The 27883-nt window shown below is 40.8% G+C and overlaps 2 protein-coding genes across 8 annotated transcripts in view; one reads left to right on the top strand and one right to left on the bottom strand.

The window, feature by feature from the left end:
* The window catches only part of MKS1 (MKS transition zone complex subunit 1), a 101437-nt gene extending 96785 nt beyond the window's left edge, over positions 1 to 4652 (bottom strand). For all 7 annotated transcript variants that reach the window (XR_010984899.2, XR_010984898.2, XR_010984900.2 and 4 more), the window contains exons 1-2: positions 4509 to 4652; positions 4286 to 4401 (exon numbers count right to left, since the gene is read on the bottom strand). Coding sequence is in view for 4 of the 7 variants with exons in the window: in XM_068119522.2 (XP_067975623.2) it covers positions 4286 to 4401; positions 4509 to 4588 (196 nt within the window). In the remaining 3 variants the exon portion in view is untranslated. The remainder of the gene's footprint in view (positions 1 to 4285; positions 4402 to 4508) is intronic.
* Positions 4653 to 4863: 211 nt separating this feature from the next.
* CFAP251 (cilia and flagella associated protein 251) overlaps positions 4864 to 27883 on the top strand; it is a 173872-nt gene continuing 150852 nt past the window's right edge. The window contains exons 1-2 of the mRNA XM_068119135.2: positions 4864 to 5034; positions 27251 to 27447. Of these exons, the coding sequence (XP_067975236.2) occupies positions 27317 to 27447 (131 nt within the window). The 5' untranslated portion in view covers positions 4864 to 5034; positions 27251 to 27316. The remainder of the gene's footprint in view (positions 5035 to 27250; positions 27448 to 27883) is intronic.

The raw sequence follows: 27883 nt of genomic DNA, 5'->3' as shown, positions 1-27883 counted from the left end.
AATAGTGTTACGTTTGTGGGGGGTAAATGAAGAAATACCTTAAAGTTCAGAATCGTATAAATTAGCATGCTCCGAGTGTCGCGAAGAAGAAGAACCCACCTCGATGTATCTAAGAAGCGTCGAATGTCCGGGTAAGATTGTATATGTGTCTCCATACGAGGGGTGGAGCTATGCTAATTAGGTAGGGCTTAAGGATAAACCCCAGTGTGCAATTGCCCTACGATTTTTCCCTTCATTGTTATTGCATAAAAAAGGGGCCGCCATAATAACGACAACGATCGCACTGTAAATGGACTCATTCGCTCACAATGCCACCAGGGCTAACCAACACCTAGGATATTTGCCGGCACGCAAGCCCCGCCTCACGGCCTTTGATGTCATCGGAACATTCCCGAAAGAGATTGGACTCCGCCCCCCTCCCCCACCCCCGACGACTCCTAACAGTGAGGCCACGCCCCGGCCTTCGTGATTGAGTAGCGCTCGGTGATTGGACAGAGTGTGACGTCATCATGGAACATTCGAGAGTGAAGGGGAAAAGACGTGGTCACACCATCTTGCTCTCTCTTCAGGTCCTGGCTTCGCCTGTGTGACGGTCGCTTCGCTTGCTCTTTCCCTTTGTCTTGCATATCAGTAGCATAGAGCAACCCATCTTTTAAAGAGTCCCAACAACTCTCTACATCCTCTCCTACCACAGAGTTTCCAAGATTTATTTCTAAAAGTTACCTCTGGAAATGATCCTTTACATTCTCATCTTGTAGTTTCCATACTCTTCTCCTTGGAACAAAGAACCACCTGTAGAGGCCATTTTCCCCCACAGAGCAGAGGTTGGCCTTTTTTGGGCACCATGGCCCCTTTTTGAAGCAATGTTTTATGGCCGGATGCCCTTCCTGCCGCCAAACCTGTTAGTCGCCCCTTGCGACACACAGGGAATTACCAGTGAACTGGTACTCAATTTGCCGACCTCGGAAGGATGACAGGCTGAGTCAACCCCACTGGCGTTAATTGAGCAATCGACCGGGATTCGAACCTAGGATCCTAGGATCCCAAGCTGGCAGCCTAACCACTAAGCTAACACCAGGCTGTATTGGGAGGGAGAGGTGAAGAATAATTGATTAATTAATCGCATAATTAAAATCAATAAACAATAATCAATAAATCAATCAATAAATTAATAATGAAAATAAATATATAATAATCATAAATTAATTTTATAATTTATCAATTGGCTAATAGAATACCTAAACCACCACCGTTTCATCCGAATCTGTAACTTAAAAAAAAAAATTTAATCAAGTCATCAATCAGATAAATTAAATAATTAATCGATTTATTGATTAATCAATAAATCAAAAATACCCTTTGCAGTCAAATCACTTGGTCATTATCGTGTCCAAATATCAGCTTCCTAACTCAAAAGGTGCCTGAGATATTGCACAGATGAGAAAAAATAATAATAGTAATCATAAAATAATTAAAGAATGAATCAATTGGCAAATAGAATACCAAAACCACCATCATTTCACTCGAATCTTTCACTTAAAAAAAATTAATCAAGTCATTGCTGGAATCCTTAAATAATTAATTGATTAATCAATAAATAATTGATCGATTAATCAATAAATCTAAAATATCCCTTATAGCCACACCACTTGGTCACTGTCATGTCCAAATATCAGCTTCCAAACTCAAATGGTGCCTGAGACATTGCCCAGAAGAGAAAGGAAATAAACAAGTACTCAATTAAACGCCAGGGGGTTGACTCAGCCTGTCATCCTTCCGAGGTCGGCAAATTGAGTACCAGCTTGCTGGGATGAATGATCCCGGTGTGTACCCCGATTTAGAATAGGTACACCGTATCCCTGCGCATCGGAAGAGGCGACTCAGGGTTGGCGTCAGGAAGGGCATACGGCCATAAAAACTGCCTCAAAATGGGAACCATGATTGACATGGGGCCCGCAAGGCTAACCCCCGCTCTAGCGGGGAAAATGGCCTTAAAACGATTATTCATTCATTCATTTCATTCATTCAATTAATTGTTAATAATTAAATAACGAATCAATTGATTGATTACTCAAAAAACACAAAATACCATTTTTGCCAAAGCACTTGCTCACCATTGTGACCAAATTCTCCTTGGAACAAAGGATTTCCTCTTTTCCCTACTCCAGCTTATCTCTACATAACACACTAACAGCCGATATTGTGAAGCACATTCTTCTCCACCTGTTGTTTTCACATCCTTGACCAACTTCCTATATAATCTCGTAACTAGAAAGCAGTTTATCTGACTCTTTACACCACCTGACTCATAAATGATCAGTCTGCTCGGCCTCTTCTTAAACATTGTGTTGCGGACGACCATATCTAAAGCAGAAGACCAATTCTTACACCTTCAGTGTTTCTAGCTCCAAAACGAGACCCACCATGCACACCCTCACATTCTTCTTCTAACTCTCTGTCATGTCCGTTCAGATCCCCTCCTATCACAACAACTTCTCTCTCGCTGATCCCTGGAACAACATGCACCAGTGTGTCCCATGGTGGTCCCATGTATAATTGGTATAATGGTGTAATTGGTGTAATCGGTGCAATTGGTATAATTGGCACAATTGGTGTAATTGGTATAATTAGTGCAATTGGTATACTTGGTGTAATTGGTGCAATTGATACAATTGGTGTAATTGGTATACTTGGTGTAATTGGTATAGTTGGTGTAATTAGTATAGTTGGTGTAATTAGTATAGTTGGTGTAATTAGTATAGTTGGTGTAATTAGTATTGTTGGTGTAATTAGTATAGTTGGTGTAATTCGTATATCTGGTGTAATTCGTATGATTGGTGCAATTGGTATAGTTGGTGTAATTGGTATACTTGGTGTAATTGGTATTTAAAAAATAAAATAAAAACACCTTTAGAGGCCATTTTTCCCCGCAAAGCGGGGGTTGGCCTTTTTCGGACACCGTGGTTGTTGTTGTTTTTCGGTCCCCTTTTTGAAGCAATGTTTACGGCCGGATGCCCTTCCTGCCGCTAACCCTTTTTGTCGCCTTTTACGACAACCAGGGAATTACCAGTGAACTGGTACTCAATTAGCCGACCTCGGAAGGATGACAGGCTGAGTCAACCCCCCTGGCGTTAATTCAGCGATCGACCGGGATTCGAACCCAGGATCCTAGGTATCCTAAGCCGGTACCCTGACCGCTAAGCCAACTGGTATGATTGGTGCAATTGGTACAATTGGTGCAAATGGTATAATTGGTGTAATTGGTATACTTGGTGTAATTGGTATAGTAATTTGGTATACTTGGTGTAATTGGTATGTAGAAGGAAGTAGATGACGGGGAAGACCGAGAAAGACTTGGCTAAAGATGGTGGAAGGGGGTTAACAAGGAGAGATGCAGAAAATAGGGCAAAATGGAGAAGATTGTCATGGGGACCGCAAGGCGAACCCCAGCTCTAGCAGGGAAAATGGCCTTAAAATGCATGTTGTTGTTGTTGTTGTTGTTGTTGGTGTAATTGGTGTAAATGGTATCATTGGAAAAGGTGGTATAATTGGTATAGTTGGTATCATTGGTGTAATTGGTATACTTGGTGTAATTGGTATAGTTGGTGTAATTGGTATAGTTGGTATCATTGGTGTAATTGGTGTAAATGGTATAATTGGTATAGTTGGTGTAAATAGTATAATTGGTATAATTGGTATAGTTGGTGTAAATGGTATAATTGGTATGTATAGTTGGTATATTTGGTATATTTGGTATAATTGGTATAGTTGGTATAATTGGTATAATTGGTATAATTGGTATAGTTGGTGTAAATAGTATAATTGGTATTGTTAGTATATTTGGTATAATTGGTGTAGTTGGTATAATTGGGGTAGTTGGTATAATTGGTATAGTTGGTATAATTGGTGTAGTTGGTATAATTGGTATTGTTGGTATATTTGGTATAATTGGTGTAGTTGGTATATTTGGTATAATTGGTATAATTGGTATAGTTGGTGACTCGTTGAGATCGACGCTGATGGAGGATTCAATTAATTACAAGGACTGAAAGAGAGAATGTGGATGAATCGCGAAAGGGGTGGGATATCTTGGTGTAATTGGTACAATCGGTGTAAGCCATCTGGCGTACGCATTATGTAGATGTAAATGAGGACACCTCCACTGGGAGTGTTGCAGGAGGTGTTTAATAAAGGACAGCATGGTGAATGGTGTGATAAATGGTTCGAGAATAGCATAGGCCGCACACCTCATTTGATGAATTGTATAGTTAAGTTAGCTCCGTACCTGCGGCGGACGAGCGAAACGTAGCAAGTTCTGTGTCCGAGGCGGTTACTTGAGCTGCCTGGGCCTGGACACGCCGAGCAAGAGCCCCAGCTGAGGAGGCTTTCGTGAGGCGGACACTGCAGTACAAGGAGAAGTGCATCGAACGACGTATGAGTAAACGATAAAAAGCCTGTGAGTGTGAGGAGGTACCGAGCAAGACCAACGGTTCGTACGTATCACGTACCGGAGTTTGAAGTTACAAATGGGATCCCGAGAGCGGTAAATTCCTTCCCCGGCCTCCCGCACGTCCTCCGCTCTCCACATGGATCCGGCTGCTTCTTCACCACCACGGAGCACGGACACGCCGCTCCGCGGCCGTGATTTTCGTTGCCATGGTTACGTGGCCGACGATATTTAATTATATCCCTTGCCAAAGAGGGGGTTTTCAGGTTATAATAGATATAGATATATATATATCCTTTTGCCTATCCTTTTCAAAACGAAATCATTTTACATCGATTTTAACAAAGAAAAAAGTTGCCAAACGGGAATTTAGTTTCACCGCCTCCGCGTTAAAACGCCAACTACACCGTAGGGTTACTCACGAAAAGATCAGATGAGGCGATTGAAGGAAGATCGCACAAGACATCAGAGTTAGGGAAGAGAAACATGATGTGTGCGTGTGGGGTCAAGTGAGAAACCTCTACAGAACAGAACCTGAGGAGAACACCTGTTTGGAAGAGGAAAACTGAGGAGGGAGCCGCCAAATGGTGAGGAGAGTGAGACGGACAGGTTACCTGGGTTTCGCGGTACGTTCGGCGGGCAGGTAACCATGGTTTTGCGGTACGTTCGGCGTGCAGATTACCTGGGTTTTGCGGTACGTTCGGCGTGCAGATTACCTGGGTTTCATGGTACGTTCGGCGTGCAGATTACCTGGGTTTTGCGGTACGTTCGGCGTGCAGATTACCTGGGTTTTGCGGTACGTTCGGCGTGCAGATTACTTTGGTTTCGTGGTACATTTGGCGGGCAGGTTACCATGGTTTCGCGGTACGTTCGGCGATGGGAAATATGCTGGTGGAGGATGAGGTTCCCCACAGGTAAAACTGTACCTACCTTGATAACAGATACTTTACCTGTGAGGATTATACTATCTAAGTTTACCTGTGAGGATTATATTATGTAAGTTTACCTGTGTGTGTTATATTGAAGTTTACCTGTTGGAAGCACTCCACATAATAGAGCCCTTACAGATGTTGATTTGACAAGTTACTGAATAAGCGGAACTGGTGAGGTGAAATGAGTACCTGCAATTGGTACAGGTATCCTGTTTACACATGGAGATTAAACTCCATGGGGAAAACGGTGAGGTGTGCGTCTTGGAGGGATTGGGGACGGACAGAGGGATGAGGAAGCAGTGGGAGCTAGACTGGAGGAGAGGTGGTTGGAAAAAACAACAGAGGGGACACCGAGTTACCTGAGGTGAGAGCAACAGGCCTTAGTTAGGCTAGTTACCTTTGTTGCAAAGCTTTAAGATATTTATTTTTAATATTCCGATTTGTTGACAGGTGTGGTCACCTGCCATCATGAATAGATCGATGTATAGCGTTGGGTTTTTCTAAAATGATACAAGACAATGTAACTTATCCTTGAATAACGTCTTGTAATAAGAATTAGTGAAATACCCCATTAAAATCCTAAATGTTATTATATATGATGTGAAAATATGCTGAGGAATAACGTCTTGTAACCTTGAATAACGTCTTGTAATAAGAATTAGTGAAATACCCCATTAAAATCCTAAATGTTATTATATATGATGTGAAAATATGCTGAGGAATAACATCTTGTAACCTTGAATAACGTCTTGTAATAAGAATTAGTGAAATACCCCATTAAAATCCTAAATGTTATTACATATGATGTGAAAATATGCTGAGGAATAACGTCTTGTAACCTTGAATAACGTCTTGTAATAAGAATTAGTGAAATACCCCATTAAAATCCTAAATGTTATTACATATTATGTGAAAATATGCTGAGTAATAACGTCTTGTAACCTTGAATAACGTCTTGTAATAAGAATTCGTGAAATACCCCATTAAAATCCTAAATGTTATTACATATGATGTGAAAATATGCTGAGGAATAACGTCTTGTAACCTTGAATAACGTCTTGTAATAAGAATTGGTGAAATACCCCATTAAAATCCTAAATGTTATTACATATGGTGTGAAAATATGCTGAGTAATAACATCTTGTAACCTTGAATAACGTCTTGTAATAGGAATTAGTTAAATACCCCATTAAAATCCTAAATGTTATTACATATGATGTGAAAATATGCTGAGTAATAACGTCTTGTAACCTTGAATAACGTCTTGTAATAAGAATTAGTGAAATACCCCATTAAAATCCTAAATGTTATTACATATGATGTGAAAATATGCTGAGTAATAACGTCTTGTAACCTTGAATAACGTCTTGTAATAAGAATTCGTGAAATACCCCCATTAAAATCCTAAATGTTATTACATATGATGTGAAAATATGCTGAGGAATAACGTCTTGTAACCTTGAATAACGTCTTGTAATAAGAATTAGTGAAATACCCCATTAAAATCCTAAATGTTATTACATATGATGTGAAAATATGCTGAGTAATAACGTCTTGTAACCTTGAATAACGTCTTGTAATAAGAATTCGTGAAATACCCCATTAAAATCCTAAATGTTATTACATATGATGTGAAAATATGCTGAGTAATAACATCTTGTAACCTTGAATAACGTCTTGTAATAAGAATTAGTGAAATACCCCATTAAAATCCTAAATGTTATTACATATGATGTGAAAATATGCTGAGGAATAACATCTTGTAACCTTGAATAACGTCTTGTAATAAAAATTAGTGAAATACCCCATTAAAATCCTAAATGTTATTACATATTATGTGAAAATATGCTGAGTAATAACGTCTTGTAACCTTGAATAACGTCTTGTAATAAGAATTTGTGAAATACCCCATTAAAATCCTAAATGTTATTACATATGATGTGAAAATATGCTGAGTAATAACATCTTGTAACCTTGAATAACGTCTTGTAATAAGAATTAGTGAAATACCCCATTAAAATCCTAAATGTTATTACATATGATGTGAAAATATGCTGAGTAATAACATCTTGTAACCTTGAAGAACGTCTTGTAATAAGAATTAGTGAAATACCCCCATTAAAATCCTAAATGTTATTACATATGATGTGAAAATATGCTGAGTAATAACATCTTGTAACCTTGAATAACGTCTTGTAATAAGAATTCGTGAAATACCCCATTAAAATCCTAAATGTTATTACATATGATGTGAAAATATGCTGAGGAATAACGTCTTGTAACCTTGAATAACGTCTTGTAATAAGAATTCGTGAAATACCCCATTAAAATCCTAAATGTTATTACATATGATGTGAAAATATGTTGAGTAATAACATCTTGTAACCTTGAATAACGTCTTGTAATAAGAATTAGTGAAATACCCCATTAAAATCCTAAATGTTATTACATATGATGTGAAAATATGCTGAGTAATAACGTCTTGTAACCTTGAATAACGTCTTGTAATAAAAATTAGTGAAATACCCCATTAAAATCCTAAATGTTATTACATATGATGTGAAAATATGCTGAGTAATAACGTCTTGTAACCTTGAATAACGTCTTGTAATAAGAATTAGTGAAATACCCCCATTAAAATCCTAAATGTTATTACATATGATGTGAAAATATGCTGAGTAATAACGTCTTGTAACCTTGAATAACGTCTTGTAATAAGAATTAGTGAAATACCCCATTAAAATCCTAAATGTTATTACATATGATGTGAAAATATGCTGAGTAATAACGTCTTGTAACCTTGAATAACGTCTTGTAATAAGAATTAGTGAAATACCCCCATTAAAATCCTAAATGTTATTACATATGATGTGAAAATATGCTGAGTAATAACGTCTTGTAACCTTGAATAACGTCTTGTAATAAGAATTAGTGAAATACCCCCATTAAAATCCTAAATGTTATTACATATGATGTGAAAATATGCTGAGGAATAACGTCTTGTAACCTTGAATAACGTCTTGTAATAAGAATTAGTGAAATACCCCCATTAAAATCCTAAATGTTATTACATATGATGTGAAAATATGCTGAGTAATAACGTCTTGTAACCTTGAATAACGTCTTGTAATAAGAATTAGTGCAATACCCCCATTAAAATCCTAAATGTTATTACATATGATGTGAAAATATGCTGAGTAATAACGTCTTGTAACCTTGAATAACGTCTTGTAATAAGAATTAGTGAAACTAGGGCATGCCCGTACTATATCTATATCTAAAATTATATCCCCCCCCCTCTATTTACATGAAATGGTTTGGTCCAAAGCGAACGGCTTGCGAGTACGGTGACAATCCCCCCCCCCCCCCCTCTATTTACATGAAATGGTTTGGTCCAAAGCGAACGGCTTGCGGAGTTTGATAAAGAAATCGCCATAGCATGCACAAACGCGCAGGAAAGCGAAAGAATCGCAAATTAGTTTTAATTAGTTTTAAAACATCGTTTAACGCCAACATAGCGGCAACATAGTTTGCCAACGTGAAATAAATGAATACGCTCTCAAATGTGCCGTCCGAGGCAGAGTCTGTTCGCCACGTTCGGCACACATGATAGCTCGCTGCTCTCTGATTGGTTGAATCGTTTTTTGGACATAGCTCGGTAACTACTTCTCCGATTAATATGAAACCTTGAAAAGGCACATCCTCGGGTCCCCAGCAATATACCTGGCAAGTTTAAAGTATATCGGACCCGTGGTTGTCGAGAAACAGCGGTCACAGACAAACACACAGACATACACACATACACACACACAGAGATTACTGGAATTATAGATAGACTAGGGCATGCCCGTACTATATCTATATCTAAAATTATATCCCCCCCCCTCTATTTACATGAAATGGTTTGGTCCAAAGCGAACGGCTTGCGAGTACGGTGACAATCCCCCCCCCCCCCCCCCTCTATTGACATGAAATGGTTTGGTCCAAAGCGAACGGCTTGCGGAGTTTGGTAAAGAAATCGCCATAGCGTGCACAAACGCGCAGGAAAGCGAAAGAATCGCAAATTAGTTTTAATTAGTTTTAAAACATAGTTTAACGCCAACATAGCGGCAACATAGTTTGCCAACGTGAAATAAATGAATACGCTCTCAAATGTGCCGTCCGAGGCAGAGTCTGTTCGCCACGTTCGGCACACGTGATAACTCGCTGCTCTCTGATTGGTTGAATCGTTTTTTGGACATAGCTCGGTAACTACTTGTCCGATTAATATGAAACCTTGAAAAGGCACATCCTCGGGTCCCCAGCAATATACCTGGCAAGTTTCAAGTATATCGGACCCGTGGTTGTCGAGAAACAGCGGTCACAGACAAACACACAGACATACACACATACACACACACAGAGATTACTGGAATTATAGATAGACTAGGGCATGCCCGTACTATATATAAGCTAGGACGTGCCCGTACGTGGGTGCCCGTTCCTTGCCAAAAAAAAAAAAAAAAAAAAATTTGTGTAGGGGTGTGTGTGTGTAAACATCCTAGGGCGTGCCCGTACGTGGGTGCAAAAAAACATGCGTGCAAACAACAACAACAAAAAAAAACTTTGAAACCACGTGGCAGTAACGACCACAGAACCCCCCCCCCCTCTATTTACATGAATGGTTTGGTCCATTCGCAACGACCACAGAACCCCCCCCTCTATTTACATGCAATGGTTTGGTCCAAAGCGAACGGTTTGGTCCATTCGATGTGATTCGATGATTCGATGTGAATGGTTTGGTCCATTCACAACGACCACAGAACCCCCCCCCCTCTATTTACATGAATGGTTTGGTCCATTCGCAAAGCCAAAGCGAACGACCACAGAACCCCCCCCCCTCTATTTACATGAATGGTTTGGTCCATTCGCAAAGCCAAAGCGAACGACCACAGAACCCCCCCCCCCCCCTCTATTTACATGAATGGTTTGGTCCATCGCAACGCCAAAGCGAACGGCGAACGGCTAAATCGCCATAGCTCGGTAAGTACTTGTCCGATTAATTTCAAACCTTGAAAAGGCACATCCTCGGGTCCCCAGCAATATACCTGGCAAGTTTCAAGTATATCGGACCCGTGGTTGTCGAGAAACAGCGGTCACAGACACACAGACACACAGACACACAGACACACAGACACACAGACACACAGACACACAGACACACAGACACACAGACACACAGAGATTGCTGGAATTATAGATAGATACCCCATTAAAATCCTAAATGTTATTACATATGATGTGAAAATATGCTGAGTAATAACGTCTTGTAACCTTGAATAACGTCTTGTAATAAGAATTAGTGAAACTAGGGCATGCCCGTACTATATATATGCCCGTACTATATATCTATCTAAAATTATATCCCCCCCCCCTCTATTTACATGAAATGGTTTGGTTCATTCGCAACGCCAAAGCGAACGGCGAACGGCTTGCGAGTACAGTGACAATCCCCCCCCTCTATTTACATGAATGGTTTGGTCCATTCGCAACGACCACAGAACCCCCCCCTCATGCAATGGTTAGGTCCAAAGCGAACGGCTTCCGGAGTTTGGTAAAGCAATCGCCATCGCGTGCACAAACGCGCAGGAAAGCGAATGAATCGCAAATTCGTTTTTATTAGTGATACGAATTGAATTGGGAGAAATTGGGAGATGAATGAATTGGGAGAAATAATGCGCATAAGAAATCGAATTACGTACCGTAATGGCGGTCAGCTCGTAACGCGCTCAGCTCCGCTCGTCTCACATCGGCCACGCCTACGCAACAAAGCGTTCTGTGATTGGATGCCGGAAAGCGTGCTGCCGGACAGTCGTCACTGTCCGGAAGTTCGCAAATCGCAGTTAGGATGAATCGTTTTAATTTAATCGCAGTTTGAATTCGTTTTAAAACATAGTTTAACGGCAACATAGTTTTCCAACGTGAAATAAATGAATACGCTGTCAAATGTGCCGTCCGAGGCAGAGTCTGATCGCCACGTTCGGCACACGTGATAGCTCGCTGCTCTCTGATTGGTTGAAGCGTTTTTTGGACATAGCTCGGTAAGTAATTGTCCGATTAATATGAAACCTTGAAAAGGCACATCCTCGGGTCCCCAGCAATATACCTGGCAAGTTTCAAGTATATCGGACCCGTGGTTGTCGAGAAACAGCGGTCACAGACACACAGACACACAGACACACAGACACACAGACAGACACACAGAGATTGCTGGAATTATAGATAGATACCCCCATTACTTCCGGGTTCTGTTGCGAGAGGACGCTGGCGTTGCATATTCGCCGCTTCTCCGACTGGATGGATGTACAGGGTCTGCTTCTACCTTTCTGACCTGACATCTCACACCTGTCCTGCCTTTTCACACCCGCACGTGCCGCGTGTTCTCCGGCTGGATAACGGAATCTGCTTTTGATGGTACGGAATACGGAATTCGAAAGGCCCGCTCCCGTTGATTGTGGCCGTGGCCTTGTTTGCCGGTGGCCTTGTGGCCTTGTTTGCCGCTGTGGTCTTGATTAGCGGCTGCAGTCGTTTGCCGCTGCGTTTGCCGCTGCGTTTGCCGCTGCGTTTGCCGCTGCGTTTGCCGCTTTGCCTCCTCGACCTTGGCCTCGTACTCGTCCCTTCGCTCCTGCCTGGCATGGCTCTGAAGTACTCCGCCGCAAGGCTTCTTCTGCTCAATACCCGCTCCACCCCATCATGCATCTCTGCCATCAAATCAAATGGACTCCTCCGACGACCCAGGTACATTCACCGTGGCTCCGGTCGCAAGTTTGTTTATTTGCAATCAGGTCACTCCATCCCCGTCCTCTGGTCGGCTCAGCGCACTCTCACTCTTCGTCCCAGCGCACCTGGTCACAGCAACCCACACGATCGCACCTCTTGCCTACGAACCCTGGCTAAATCACCTGAATTCATCCCTGCTGTTCAAAACAACATCAAGCTCACCCTGTTCAACACCCGGTCCCTCAACAATAAATGCCTCATCCTGAACGAATACATCCTGGATAACAAACTGGACTTTCTCTGTCTCACCGAAACCTGGCAACAACCTCTGGACTACTACACACTCAACCTCACCACACCCAATGGATATTCCTACGTCAATAAACCACGCTCGGAGGGCCGAGGTGGTGGAATTGCCGTTATCCACCGTCAAGACATCAAGACCAACCTCATCTCCATCTCATCTGCTCCATCATTTGAACACCTGGCTTTAAAACTCTCTGGTCACACGCAGTCAGTCATGGCTGTCGTCTACCGCCCTCCCAAACCACACCCATCATTCCTGTCTGACTTCTCCTACTTTCTGACCCAGCTATGTTCCCTCTCCCCCTCAATCCTCCTCCTTGGTGATTTCAATATCCACATGGACTCCACTGACTCCACAATAACCACTGACTTCACTGATTTACTCACCTGCTTTAACCTCACTCAACATGTCGACTTTCCTACCCATATCCGTGGTCACATTTTGGACCTTGTCTGCTCCACTGGATTAAATTTGCACCATCTCTATGGCTCCGACCTCACCCTCTCTGACCACTTAGCCATCACTCTGACCATCAACATCCCCGCCCCAACACCAAGGCATTATCGCACAATCAACTTCCGTAAGCTAAACGCTCTTTCACCTACCTCATTCTCATCCACCCTCTCTGAAAAAATGTCCACTTCTCCCTTCATTGACCTCCACACCCCTTCCGACCTCACTGACTACTACAACCACACTCTCTCCTCCTGCCTTGACCAGCTTGCGCCTGTAAAAACCAAAACAGTTTCTTTCACCCATTCTGCTCCCTGGTTTACCCCTGAACTCCACCTGATGAAAACTCGTGCTCGCCAACTTGAAAGACTCCGCAATAAAACGGGTCTCACAGTTCACTCCCAAGCCTACAAGGACCACATACAACACTACAAAGATGCCCTCTCCCGCGCCCGCTCTGCCTACTACTCTCAAATTATCCACTCTGGCTCCGGAAACCCAAAAGCACTCTTCTCGACAATAAACAAACTCCTCCGCCCCCTGAACACCACCACCCAGTCATTCACAGTAGACAACTGCATCTCCTTCCTCTCTTTCTTCCAACGCAAAATTGACAACATCTACAACAGCTTGACCACCGCCGCACCCGCTCCCCCTCCAACCACCTGCCCCCCCTTGTCCTGCCATCCCCTGTCTCGGTTCTCCCCAATCTCTCCTACTGACCTCTCTGAACTCCTCATAGGAATGAAAACTGCCACCTGCACTCTTGACCCCATCCCCTCCAGCTTTGTCAAAGCCTCCCTCCCTGCTCTCTCTCCACTTATCATTGCAACAATAAACTCCTCCCTGTCTACAGGCATCGTCCCACCTTCCCTCAAAATTGCTGCTGTTACCCCCATTCTAAAAAAACCTGGTCTAAACCCTGACACCCTAAACAACTTCAGACCCATCTCCAACCTACCCTTTCTGTCAAAAGTTTTGGAACGCGCTGTAGCCACTCAACTCAAACATCATCTCTCTGCCAATAACTTGTATGAAACATTCCAATCCGGATTCCGCTCCAACCACAGTACTGAAACTGCTCTCCTCAAAATCACCAACGACCTTCTCCTCTCCTCTGACGCTGGCAACCTCAACATTCTCGTCCTCCTCGACCTCAGCGCTGCCTTTGACACCATCGATCACACTATCCTCCTCACCCGACTTGAATCCACCTTTAACGTCACCGGCACTGCCCTCTCTTGGATTAAATCATACCTCTCTGACAGATGCCAGTTCATCTCCATCAATAACTGCAAATCCCCCACTGCTCCCCTCCCCCAAGGTGTCCCCCAAGGTTCAGTTCTTGGCCCCCTCCTCTTCATCCTTTACCTGTCCCCGCTCGGTCACTTAATCCGCCGTCATGGTCTCCAATTCCACTGCTTCGCCGATGACATCCAGCTTTTCATCTCCACCAAGTCCGTCTCCACCGACACCCACTCTATCCTGACAAACTGCATCACTGAAATAAAATCCTGGCTTCAAATCAACTTCCTCAAGCTTAACTGTGATAAATCTGAAATAATCATCATTGGCCCAAAAACGCTCACAAAATCCACCCATAACTTTGCCCTCAACATCGACGGTATCCCAGTATCCACCTCCCCTCACATCCGGAATCTTGGCGTCATCTTTGACCAAACCCTTTCCTTCGACAAATACACTAAACAGATCACAAAGTCAGCCTTCTTTCACCTGAAAAACATTGCCCGTCTCCGCTCATCCCTCTCCTCCACGGCTGCAGAAACCCTCATCCACGCCTTCATCACCTCCCGTCTGGACTACTGCAATAGCCTCCTCTATGGTTCACCCTCAAAAATCACCAATAAACTCCAATACATTCAGAACTCCGCTGCCCGTCTACTCACTCATTCCCGGACCCGTGACCACATCACCCCCGTCCTTTACAAGCTTCACTGGCTCCCCATCCCCCAGAGAATCCAGTACAAAATCCTCCTCTTGACATACAAAGCCCTCCATAACCTGGCCCCATCCTACCTGGCTGACCTCCTCTCCAGACACACTCCCACCCGCAACCTCCGCTCTGCTGGTACCAACCTCCTGACCCCCTCCATCCGGACCAAATTCAGATCCTGGGGGGACAGGGCCTTCTCCATCGCTGCTCCCACCCTCTGGAACTCACTACCTCACACCATCAGAGACTCCTCCTCACTCACCACATTCAAAACATCACTAAAGACCCACCTGTTCAACGCTGCATTCAACATTCAACCCACAGCATTTAACCCCTGACTATCTCTTCTCCTTCTCCCTCCTTTTGCTTTAAATATTTCCCTATTGATTCTTGTCTTGTCTTTTTGATTCTTGTCTTATATATATGCCGTATATCGCTGCTGTTTGTTTTCTTGATTCTTGTCTTTTTGCAATTGTTGTTTTCATGTATTGTTATGCATTATGTTTTCCACTCTGTCAAAGCGCCTTTGGGCTTCTGGAAAAGCGCTATACAAAATAAATGAATTATTATTATTATTATTAAAATCCTAAATGTTATTACATATGATGTGAAAATATGCTGAGTAATAACGTCTTGTAACCTTGAATAACGTCTTACAATAATAATTAGTGAAATACCCCATTAAAATCCTAAATGTTATTACATATGATGTGAAAATATGCTGAGTAATAACGTCTTGTAACCTTCAATAAAGTCTTGTAATAAGAATTGGTGAAATACCCCATTAAAATCCTAAATGTTATTACATATGATGTGAAAATATGCTGAGTAATAACGTCTTGTAACCTTGAATAACGTCTTGCAATAAGAATTAGTGAAATACCCCATTAAAACCTAAATGTTATTACATGTGATGTGAAAATATGCTGAGTAATAACGTCTTGTAACCTTGAATAACGTCTTGTAATAAGAATTAGTGAAATACCCCATTAAAATCCGAAATATTATTACATATGATGTGAAAATATGCTGAGTAATAACGTCTTGTAACCTTGAATAACGTCTTGCAATAAGAATTCGTGAAATACCCCCATTAAAATCCTAAATGTTATTACAGATGATGTGAAAATATGCTGAGTAATAACGTCTTGTAACCTTGAATAACGTCTTGTAATAAGAATTAGTGAAATACCCCCATTAAAATCCTAAATGTTATTACATATGATGTGAAAATATGCTGAGTAATAACGTCTTGTAACCTTGAATAACGTCTTGCAATAAGAATTCGTGAAATACCCCCATTAAAATCCTAAATGTTATTACATATGATGTGAAAATATGCTGAGTAATAACGTCTTGTAACCTTGAATAACGTCTTGTAATAAGAATTAGTGAAATACCCCCATTAAAATCCTAAATGTTATTACATATTATGTGAAAATATGCTGAGTAATAACGTCTTGTAACCTTGAATAACGTCTTGTAATAAGAATTAGTGAAATACCCCATTAAAATCCTAAATGTTATTACATATGATGTGAAAATATGCTGAGTAATAACGTCTTGTAACCTTGAATAACGTCTTGTAATAAGAATTAGTGAAATACCCCATTAAAATCCTAAATGTTATTATATATGATGTGAAAATATGCTGAGGAATAACATCTTGTAACCTTGAATAACGTCTTGTAATAAGAATTAGTGAAATACCCCATTAAAATCCTAAATGTTATTACATATGATGTGAAAATATGCTGAGGAATAACGTCTTGTAACCTTGAATAACGTCTTGTAATAAGAATTAGTGAAATACCCCATTAAAATCCTAAATGTTATTACATATTATGTGAAAATATGCTGAGTAATAACGTCTTGTAACCTTGAATAACGTCTTGTAATAAGAATTCGTGAAATACCCCATTAAAATCCTAAATGTTATTACATATGATGTGAAAATATGCTGAGGAATAACGTCTTGTAACCTTGAATAACGTCTTGTAATAAGAATTGGTGAAATACCCCATTAAAATCCTAAATGTTATTACATATGGTGTGAAAATATGCTGAGTAATAACATCTTGTAACCTTGAATAACGTCTTGTAATAGGAATTAGTTAAATACCCCATTAAAATCCTAAATGTTATTACATATGATGTGAAAATATGCTGAGTAATAACGTCTTGTAACCTTGAATAACGTCTTGTAATAAGAATTAGTGAAATACCCCATTAAAATCCTAAATGTTATTACATATGATGTGAAAATATGCTGAGTAATAACGTCTTGTAACCTTGAATAACGTCTTGTAATAAGAATTCGTGAAATACCCCCATTAAAATCCTAAATGTTATTACATATGATGTGAAAATATGCTGAGGAATAACGTCTTGTAACCTTGAATAACGTCTTGTAATAAGAATTAGTGAAATACCCCATTAAAATCCTAAATGTTATTACATATGATGTGAAAATATGCTGAGTAATAACGTCTTGTAACCTTGAATAACGTCTTGTAATAAGAATTCGTGAAATACCCCATTAAAATCCTAAATGTTATTACATATGATGTGAAAATATGCTGAGTAATAACATCTTGTAACCTTGAATAACGTCTTGTAATAAGAATTAGTGAAATACCCCATTAAAATCCTAAATGTTATTACATATGATGTGAAAATATGCTGAGGAATAACATCTTGTAACCTTGAATAACGTCTTGTAATAAAAATTAGTGAAATACCCCATTAAAATCCTAAATGTTATTACATATTATGTGAAAATATGCTGAGTAATAACGTCTTGTAACCTTGAATAACGTCTTGTAATAAGAATTTGTGAAATACCCCATTAAAATCCTAAATGTTATTACATATGATGTGAAAATATGCTGAGTAATAACATCTTGTAACCTTGAATAACGTCTTGTAATAAGAATTAGTGAAATACCCCATTAAAATCCTAAATGTTATTACATATGATGTGAAAATATGCTGAGTAATAACATCTTGTAACCTTGAAGAACGTCTTGTAATAAGAATTAGTGAAATACCCCCATTAAAATCCTAAATGTTATTACATATGATGTGAAAATATGCTGAGTAATAACATCTTGTAACCTTGAATAACGTCTTGTAATAAGAATTCGTGAAATACCCCATTAAAATCCTAAATGTTATTACATATGATGTGAAAATATGCTGAGGAATAACGTCTTGTAACCTTGAATAACGTCTTGTAATAAGAATTCGTGAAATACCCCATTAAAATCCTAAATGTTATTACATATGATGTGAAAATATGTTGAGTAATAACATCTTGTAACCTTGAATAACGTCTTGTAATAAGAATTAGTGAAATACCCCATTAAAATCCTAAATGTTATTACATATGATGTGAAAATATGCTGAGTAATAACGTCTTGTAACCTTGAATAACGTCTTGTAATAAAAATTAGTGAAATACCCCATTAAAATCCTAAATGTTATTACATATGATGTGAAAATATGCTGAGTAATAACGTCTTGTAACCTTGAATAACGTCTTGTAATAAGAATTAGTGAAATACCCCCATTAAAATCCTAAATGTTATTACATATGATGTGAAAATATGCTGAGTAATAACGTCTTGTAACCTTGAATAACGTCTTGTAATAAGAATTAGTGAAATACCCCATTAAAATCCTAAATGTTATTACATATGATGTGAAAATATGCTGAGTAATAACGTCTTGTAACCTTGAATAACGTCTTGTAATAAGAATTAGTGAAATACCCCCATTAAAATCCTAAATGTTATTACATATGATGTGAAAATATGCTGAGTAATAACGTCTTGTAACCTTGAATAACGTCTTGTAATAAGAATTAGTGAAATACCCCCATTAAAATCCTAAATGTTATTACATATGATGTGAAAATATGCTGAGGAATAACGTCTTGTAACCTTGAATAACGTCTTGTAATAAGAATTAGTGAAATACCCCCATTAAAATCCTAAATGTTATTACATATGATGTGAAAATATGCTGAGTAATAACGTCTTGTAACCTTGAATAACGTCTTGTAATAAGAATTAGTGCAATACCCCCATTAAAATCCTAAATGTTATTACATATGATGTGAAAATATGCTGAGTAATAACGTCTTGTAACCTTGAATAACGTCTTGTAATAAGAATTAGTGAAACTAGGGCATGCCCGTACTATATCTATATCTAAAATTATATCCCCCCCCCTCTATTTACATGAAATGGTTTGGTCCAAAGCGAACGGCTTGCGAGTACGGTGACAATCCCCCCCCCCCCCCCCTCTATTTACATGAAATGGTTTGGTCCAAAGCGAACGGCTTGCGGAGTTTGATAAAGAAATCGCCATAGCATGCACAAACGCGCAGGAAAGCGAAAGAATCGCAAATTAGTTTTAATTAGTTTTAAAACATCGTTTAACGCCAACATAGCGGCAACATAGTTTGCCAACGTGAAATAAATGAATACGCTCTCAAATGTGCCGTCCGAGGCAGAGTCTGTTCGCCACGTTCGGCACACATGATAGCTCGCTGCTCTCTGATTGGTTGAATCGTTTTTTGGACATAGCTCGGTAACTACTTCTCCGATTAATATGAAACCTTGAAAAGGCACATCCTCGGGTCCCCAGCAATATACCTGGCAAGTTTAAAGTATATCGGACCCGTGGTTGTCGAGAAACAGCGGTCACAGACAAACACACAGACATACACACATACACACACACAGAGATTACTGGAATTATAGATAGACTAGGGCATGCCCGTACTATATCTATATCTAAAATTATATCCCCCCCCTCTATTTACATGAAATGGTTTGGTCCAAAGCGAACGGCTTGCGAGTACGGTGACAATCCCCCCCCCCCCCCCCCCCTCTATTGACATGAAATGGTTTGGTCCAAAGCGAACGGCTTGCGGAGTTTGGTAAAGAAATCGCCATAGCGTGCACAAACGCGCAGGAAAGCGAAAGAATCGCAAATTAGTTTTAATTAGTTTTAAAACATAGTTTAACGCCAACATAGCGGCAACATAGTTTGCCAACGTGAAATAAATGAATACGCTCTCAAATGTGCCGTCCGAGGCAGAGTCTGTTCGCCACGTTCGGCACACGTGATAACTCGCTGCTCTCTGATTGGTTGAATCGTTTTTTGGACATAGCTCGGTAACTACTTGTCCGATTAATATGAAACCTTGAAAAGGCACATCCTCGGGTCCCCAGCAATATACCTGGCAAGTTTCAAGTATATCGGACCCGTGGTTGTCGAGAAACAGCGGTCACAGACAAACACACAGACATACACACATACACACACACAGAGATTACTGGAATTATAGATAGACTAGGGCATGCCCGTACTATATATAAGCTAGGACGTGCCCGTACGTGGGTGCCCGTTCCTTGCCAAAAAAAAAAAAAAAAAAAAATTTGTGTAGGGGTGTGTGTGTGTAAACATCCTAGGGCGTGCCCGTACGTGGGTGCAAAAAAACATGCGTGCAAACAACAACAACAAAAAAAAACTTTGAAACCACGTGGCAGTAACGACCACAGAACCCCCCCCCCCCCTCTATTTACATGAATGGTTTGGTCCATTCGCAACGACCACAGAACCCCCCCCTCTATTTACATGCAATGGTTTGGTCCAAAGCGAACGGTTTGGTCCATTCGATGTGATTCGATGATTCGATGTGAATGGTTTGGTCCATTCACAACGACCACAGAACCCCCCCCCCCTCTATTTACATGAATGGTTTGGTCCATTCGCAAAGCCAAAGCGAACGACCACAGAACCCCCCCCCCCTCTATTTACATGAATGGTTTGGTCCATTCGCAAAGCCAAAGCGAACGACCACAGAACCCCCCCCCCCCCCTCTATTTACATGAATGGTTTGGTCCATCGCAACGCCAAAGCGAACGGCGAACGGCTAAATCGCCATAGCTCGGTAAGTACTTGTCCGATTAATTTCAAACCTTGAAAAGGCACATCCTCGGGTCCCCAGCAATATACCTGGCAAGTTTCAAGTATATCGGACCCGTGGTTGTCGAGAAACAGCGGTCACAGACACACAGACACACAGACACACAGACACACAGACACACAGACACACAGACACACAGACACACAGACACACAGAGATTGCTGGAATTATAGATAGATACCCCATTAAAATCCTAAATGTTATTACATATGATGTGAAAATATGCTGAGTAATAACGTCTTGTAACCTTGAATAACGTCTTGTAATAAGAATTAGTGAAATACCCCCATTAAAATCCTAAATGTTATTACATATGATGTGAAAATATGCTGAGTAATAACGTCTTGTAACCTTTAATAACGTCTTACAATAATAATTAGTGAAATACCCCATTAAAATCCTAAATGTTATTACATATGATGTGAAAATATGCTGAGTAATAACGTCTTGTAACCTTCAATAAAGTCTTGTAATAAGAATTGGTGAAATACCCCATTAAAATCCTAAATGTTATTACATATGATGTGAAAATATGCTGAGTAATAACGTCTTGTAACCTTGAATAACGTCTTGCAATAAGAATTAGTGAAATACCCCATTAAAACCTAAATGTTATTACATGTGATGTGAAAATATGCTGAGTAATAACGTCTTGTAACCTTGAATAACGTCTTGTAATAAGAATTAGTGAAATACCCCATTAAAATCCGAAATATTATTACATATGATGTGAAAATATGCTGAGTAATAACGTCTTGTAACCTTGAATAACGTCTTGCAATAAGAATTCGTGAAATACCCCCATTAAAATCCTAAATGTTATTACAGATGATGTGAAAATATGCTGAGTAATAACGTCTTGTAACCTTGAATAACGTCTTGTAATAAGAATTAGTGAAATACCCCCATTAAAATCCTAAATGTTATTACATATGATGTGAAAATATGCTGAGTAATAACGTCTTGTAACCTTGAATAACGTCTTGCAATAAGAATTCGTGAAATACCCCCATTAAAATCCTAAATGTTATTACATATGATGTGAAAATATGCTGAGTAATAACGTCTTGTAACCTTGAATAACGTCTTGTAATAAGAATTAGTGAAATACCCCCATTAAAATCCTAAATGTTATTACATATTATGTGAAAATATGCTGAGTAATAACGTCTTGTAACCTTGAATAACGTCTTGTAATAAGAATTAGTGAAATACCCCATTAAAATCCTAAATGTTATTACATATGATGTGAAAATATGCTGAGTAATAACGTCTTGTAACCTTGAATAACGTCTTGTAATAAGAATTAGTGAAATACCCCATTAAAATCTTAAATGTTATTATATATGATGTGAAAATATGCTGAGTAATAACGTCTTGTAACCTTGAATAACGTCTTGTAATAAGAATTAGTGAAATACCCCATTAAAATCCTAAATGTTATTACATATGATGTGAAAATATGCTGAGTAATAACGTCTTGTAACCTTGAATAACGTCTTGTAATAAGAATTCGTGAAATACCCCATTAAAATCCTAAATGTTATTACATATGATGTGAAAATATGCTGAGTAATAACGTCTTGTAACCTTGAATACCTTGAATAACGTGTTGTAATGAGAATTGGTGAAATACCCCCATTATAATCCTAAATGTTATTATTGTTGTGGGGGCCAGGTTCAAAACCCCCTTCTTGCACAACAATTTTTGTTGCGTGATTCCCCTCGGTTAATACCGGAGAATCACGAATACCTTCAAGGTGCACGGATCAAGGTGCACGCGCGTGCTGAAGAACCGCGTGATCGAACCCTCGCTTTCACACACCTTATTCAATTGCGTGCCGAGCGGATTTGCACGGTGTGGAAAGCGGCGTTACCCCACGAGATTTATGGACCTGAGTCTAGCCAAATGCGGTCCCAGATGATGCTAGGTCAATGGAGAAAAGACGTACCGAACAGGTTGGATAGTAAAAACAAAATGTACAGCCTTTTATTTTGAAGGCACAGAGAAACAGAGACGAAGATACAGCTTACCAACTCTTACCTACTAATAACCCCGACTTGGCGCCTTCACACTCTGACACACACGCACACTCACAGGGAAAAAGACACTGGTTAAGGGCGTACCGATGTACGTGCTGGGATTCCTTGCAATTGGCCACGTGGTCTGGTGTGCGCAGTTCGCGGCTCGATGAGGTCAGGTCCGAAGGACGAACCGCCGCCTCGAAGTTGGTACGGACGAACGTCAGCACAGGTTGGACAAGCTTGCAGGTCAGCCGGATGGCGCAAAAGATCGGCGCAGAAGCGATTGGTGTCGACGAAGAACAAAGGCCAAAACCCGTGTCGTTGGAGCTAAAACAAGAGAGTCCAGAGCAGGGTGTCGTCCACGTGGCAAAATCCCAGGCAAGGCAAGATCGAACAGAGCAGGAGGTCGTCCTGTGCGCAGCGAAATCCTCGGCAAACGAGAATGATAATGCGCTCCGCGTGGGCTTTTATCAGACCTGCCCACGCCCTTCAAAATGTTCCAGAGCCTCCCATTGGCTGAGGCTTGTCACATCATGGCGAGGTGTTCCCGCCTCCTCACTGGTCACGTGGGTCTGTGCTTCTGGCCACGCCTTCCTGCACATTAGTAATGGCTTCTCCCAGCCACGAAGGCTTGACATCCTGCCTAACTCAATGCATATTTGGTCTTTATTATACCATCAGAGACTCCTCCTCACTCACCACATTCAAATCATCACTCAAGACCCACCTGTTCAACACCGCATTCAACCCCTGACCGTCTCTTCTCCTTCTCCTTCCTTTCTGTTTGGTTATTTAATTATGTATTTTTGTCTTTTTTGTCTTTGTTTTACGTACTATGTCAAAGCGTCTTTGGGTTTCTTGAAAAGCGCTATACGAAACAAATGTATTATTATTATTATTATTAGGTTTACTCTCCATGAAATGGAGAGAAGCCTATTATTACTGCTAGAGTTTTTCTTATTATTCTTCCGCCCTATTTTGCACCTCCGAAAACTTCATAATTAATGTTCTCAGCAACCGCTGGTCGGATTGACAGGAAATTTTCATCAAATGATCGTCTTGGCTCCGAGAATTTTTTCATGCTAACTATGACGTCATAGGTCACGTGGTGTGGGCGCCATCTTGTAAAACAAATTCAAATTTTCCGCTCTGTATCTCCGCAACGGCTCAATGGAAAAATTTGAGGAATGGCTCATTCTAAAGAACTCTTCAATGGGAACAAAAGACATGTGTATCGAGTATATTAAAAATGCTAACGTTAAGAGGTAAGAATTCGTCAAACAAAACATTTTCTCCCCCGAAAATGGGATTTTTTTCCCAGATGCTTAGTTACAAAAAACTCAGAATGCAAAAATTTTCGAAGTCATACGTCACATGGTTCGGCCGCCATCTTGTTTTCCGTGAAAAAACACAAAAAACCCTTTTTCTCCACAACGGCTGAACAGATCGAGCCCAAGCTTGGCATGCATATTCGCATACCCATGACGAACAAAAAAGTCAGTGAGCACGACGTCATCCGACACATGGTTTCAGAGTTATGACGTTTTAAAGCTCAAACTAGAAATGGAATCGCCTCCATAATTTGTGGAGATATCGAGTGGAAACTTTACACAAATGTTCCTCATGGGGGGATGTTTCATCGTTACCTGAGACGTTTTGATAAGTCACATGGTTTGGCCGCAATAAATAATGGAAGTTAAATTTTAAAAAGCTTGTAACTCTTGAACCACTGCATGGATCGACTTGGATTTTTAATGCAATGTCGCTCTCATCAAGGGGAACAAGTGTGCAAAATTTCAAGATGATTGGATGTACCGTCTCGAAGCTATAAGTCTTTATTGTTGAAAGAAGAACAAACACACCATTTTGTCCTGCCAGGCCACATCTCCCAGTGCTTTTGCCATTTTAAGTTTTAATTTCCTTTAAAAAACATTTTCTCTGCAATAATAGGGCCGATTGAGATAACATTTTCACCATAGGAGGGACTCGGTCTGTAGAATATTTTAATGGTAATTATGACGTCGCAGGTCACGTGGTTCGGCCGCCATATTAGTTTTCGTGAAAACACGAAAACCCCTTTTTCTCTGCAACGGCTGAACAGATCGAGGCCAAACTTTGCAGGCATAATCGCATACCCGTGACGAACAAAAAAGTCAGCGAGGGCGACGTCATCCGACACATGGTTTCAGAGTTATGACGGTTTAAAGCATGAACCTTTAAAACCTAGCTCCTCCCTCATTTTTGATCCAATCGAGGAGAAACTTCACAGATCTGTTCAGCATGTCAGTCTACTAACATGTCATTTTAGAATTTGCGATAGGTCACGTGGTTTGGCAGATATCGTTAATTAAACGAATTTTTGTTTTTTAAATGGATATCTCTTGAATCGCTTTATTGATCGACGTGAAACTTCATACTCTAGTAGAAGTCATGAAGAGTAACAAGTGTGCAAAATCTCAAGATGATTGGATGTACGGTCTGGAAACTAGAAGTTGTTATTGCCTGAAGAAGAAGCACCACAACATATTTTTTTGACCAGCCCATGTGACATAACCACCTCACGAGCTAAGGGTAGCTCGAAATTAAATTGTCTTCAGATTTGGCAGTCGCTGGAGGGTGTTAACATTCGAATGCAACAAATCTGGGCAAATTCTGATGAATTTTCGTAAAACTACACGATATTGTCATTTACATTGGAAAATAACATTGTAAAACTCTCCGCCGCCTCGGCTTATTTCGCGCTCTGAAGTTCATCCTGTCTTCAATTTTAAGGAGAAAGAGAGGTATCTGCAAGCAATGGTGACCTTTATTTTGTGGAAATCCGATTTAAAATGACGAAGTTATCCAAAATCTAACATTTTAAATGGGTCGCATTTCCAAAGTGAATCTTCCACAGGTAAAATATCCATGCGTGCAGGCAGACCTTGCCGCGTCAATTTGGCTCCGATTTCAAATCGGATTTCGATTGTCGTATTGCCTCGGATGAGTTAACAAAATACCTCAACAAATTTGGTGACAATCATGAAAAATTTGACCAAGTTCGATCGACGGGATACTTCGTTCTCCGCTGACATACGGCACGGGCCATGGAAGACGTCATGCCATGGCAGGACGTTCCTCCACGGGTGGCAGATATCGTTAATTAAACGAAAATATTTTTTTTAATGGATGGGGTGGGGGGGATGTGTGTGTGTTTGTGTGTGTGTGTGGATGTGTGTGTGTGTGTGGATGTCTGTGTGTGTGTGTGTGTATGTGTGTGTGGGTTGGGGGGGGGATATGTGTGTATGTGGGGGGGGGGGGGGTTGGGGTGTGCGTGTGGAGGAGGGGGGTTGGAATTGTGTGTGTGTGTGTGTTTGTGTGTGTATGTGTGGTGTGTGTGTGTGTGTGTGTGTGTGTGTGTGTGTGTGTGTGTGTGTGTGTGTGTGTGTGTGTGTGTGTGTGTGTGTGTGTGTGTGTGTGTGTGTGTGTGTGTGTGTAGGGGGGATGTGTGTGTGTGTGTGGGGGGAGGGATGTGTGTGTGTGGGGGGGGAGGGATGTGTGTGCGTGTGTGTGTGTGTGTGTGTTTGGAGGGGTGTGCATGTGGGGGGAGGGGTGTGGGTGTGTGTGTGGGAGGGGGTAGGGGGGATGTGTGTGTGTGTGTGTGTGTGTGTGTGTGTGTGTGTGTGTGTGTGTGTGTGTGTGTGTGTGTGTGTGTGTGTGTCGGGGTTGTATCCAAGGGGGTTGTGTCAAAGCATGTCCAATGAAAGTGGGGTTGTATGAAAAGTGGGGTTGTATCAAAAGTGGGGTTGTATCAAAAGTGGGGTTGTATCAAAAGTGGGTGCGAGTAAACCGGTCATCACTGCCAGCAGTTTTAAAGTGGCAGTTCTAGTTATTATTATTATTACTACACAATGGGAAAGGGCTAATGTTTACATTCAACAAGCATTCTGAGTATTGCGCTGCAATACATGTCCCCTACTGGCAGTCTGTCGTCCGGAAAACTGTTGGGGAAATTACCAAAGTTCAAAGTGCCATAACTTTGTCAAAAATGATCGAAACGTCGTGACGTTCGAACTTGACCTGTAACCTATCATGAGGAAACCATGTACCAAGTTTGAAATCATTAGCATTAAGAGTTTATAAAAAAAGTCCGGAAAACTGTTCTTTGCGTGACGGACTGATGGACAGAGAGACGGAGTGCAAACCTGTAGTCCCCTCCGGTGTACACCGGTAGGGGACTAATAAGACATAACTGACTAATGCAGGCGACATGTTGTCGTGCAATTGACTATAGGGGGTCTGCCTTTATGGCACAACTGCAACAATATATATGATGTGAAAATATGCTGAGGAAAATCCATTGTGCACGAAAAGGTATTGTTTGTAATTACAGCAATTAGGATGAGCTGTATGACCACCTGGGACACTGTCGTGCTGCACACTGGTTTGTAACAAGTCCATGGAGGAGAGACACTGTTCAGGTTCGAGTACCGACACAAGGATTCCCAACGAAGTTGTGATCCCTGATGTTGGTGAGTCACATGCCAGCAGTTTGGAGATCCATGATCACATGGAGGAGAGCAGCCCAGGGTAAATGTCTTTCTACTTTCCTTCTCTTTTCTCTTCGTCTTCATCTTTTTAGCCCTTCTGATTTACTGATGACATCCCTTACTGTTTTTCCATTGTCTGTATTTTATTCACCTGTGATACCTTGTTATCTGCCGATGAGGACATTAATTCCTTGAATCTTTTTTGGTGGTATTTCATCATGCAGGAATCAGGTATAAAAACATTTCCCTCCCCCTGCATGTCTCTTCTTCCTTGAAGCAACTATGCCCCCTTCTCCTACCCAACCCCATTCATCTTTCGGTCGCCCCCACCCCGGACCCTCTTTCCCATCACTGTCCCTATTTCATTTCATAATCTCATCTGTGGGTTTGAAGCAAAGTTTTCTTTCTTTTTGTTTCTTCCAGTGTTTGGCCTTTTCTCCATCATTTTCATCCTTTCTTGTGTCACTTTTGACAAG

Source organism: Myxine glutinosa, chromosome 6 (assembly GCF_964187855.1).
Source record: "Myxine glutinosa chromosome 6, kmMyxGlut1.1, whole genome shotgun sequence".
NCBI lineage: Eukaryota > Metazoa > Chordata > Myxini > Myxiniformes > Myxinidae > Myxine > Myxine glutinosa.
The sequence above is the reverse complement of the archived record's forward strand: the minus strand, read 5'-3'. Positions and strand labels throughout refer to the sequence as shown.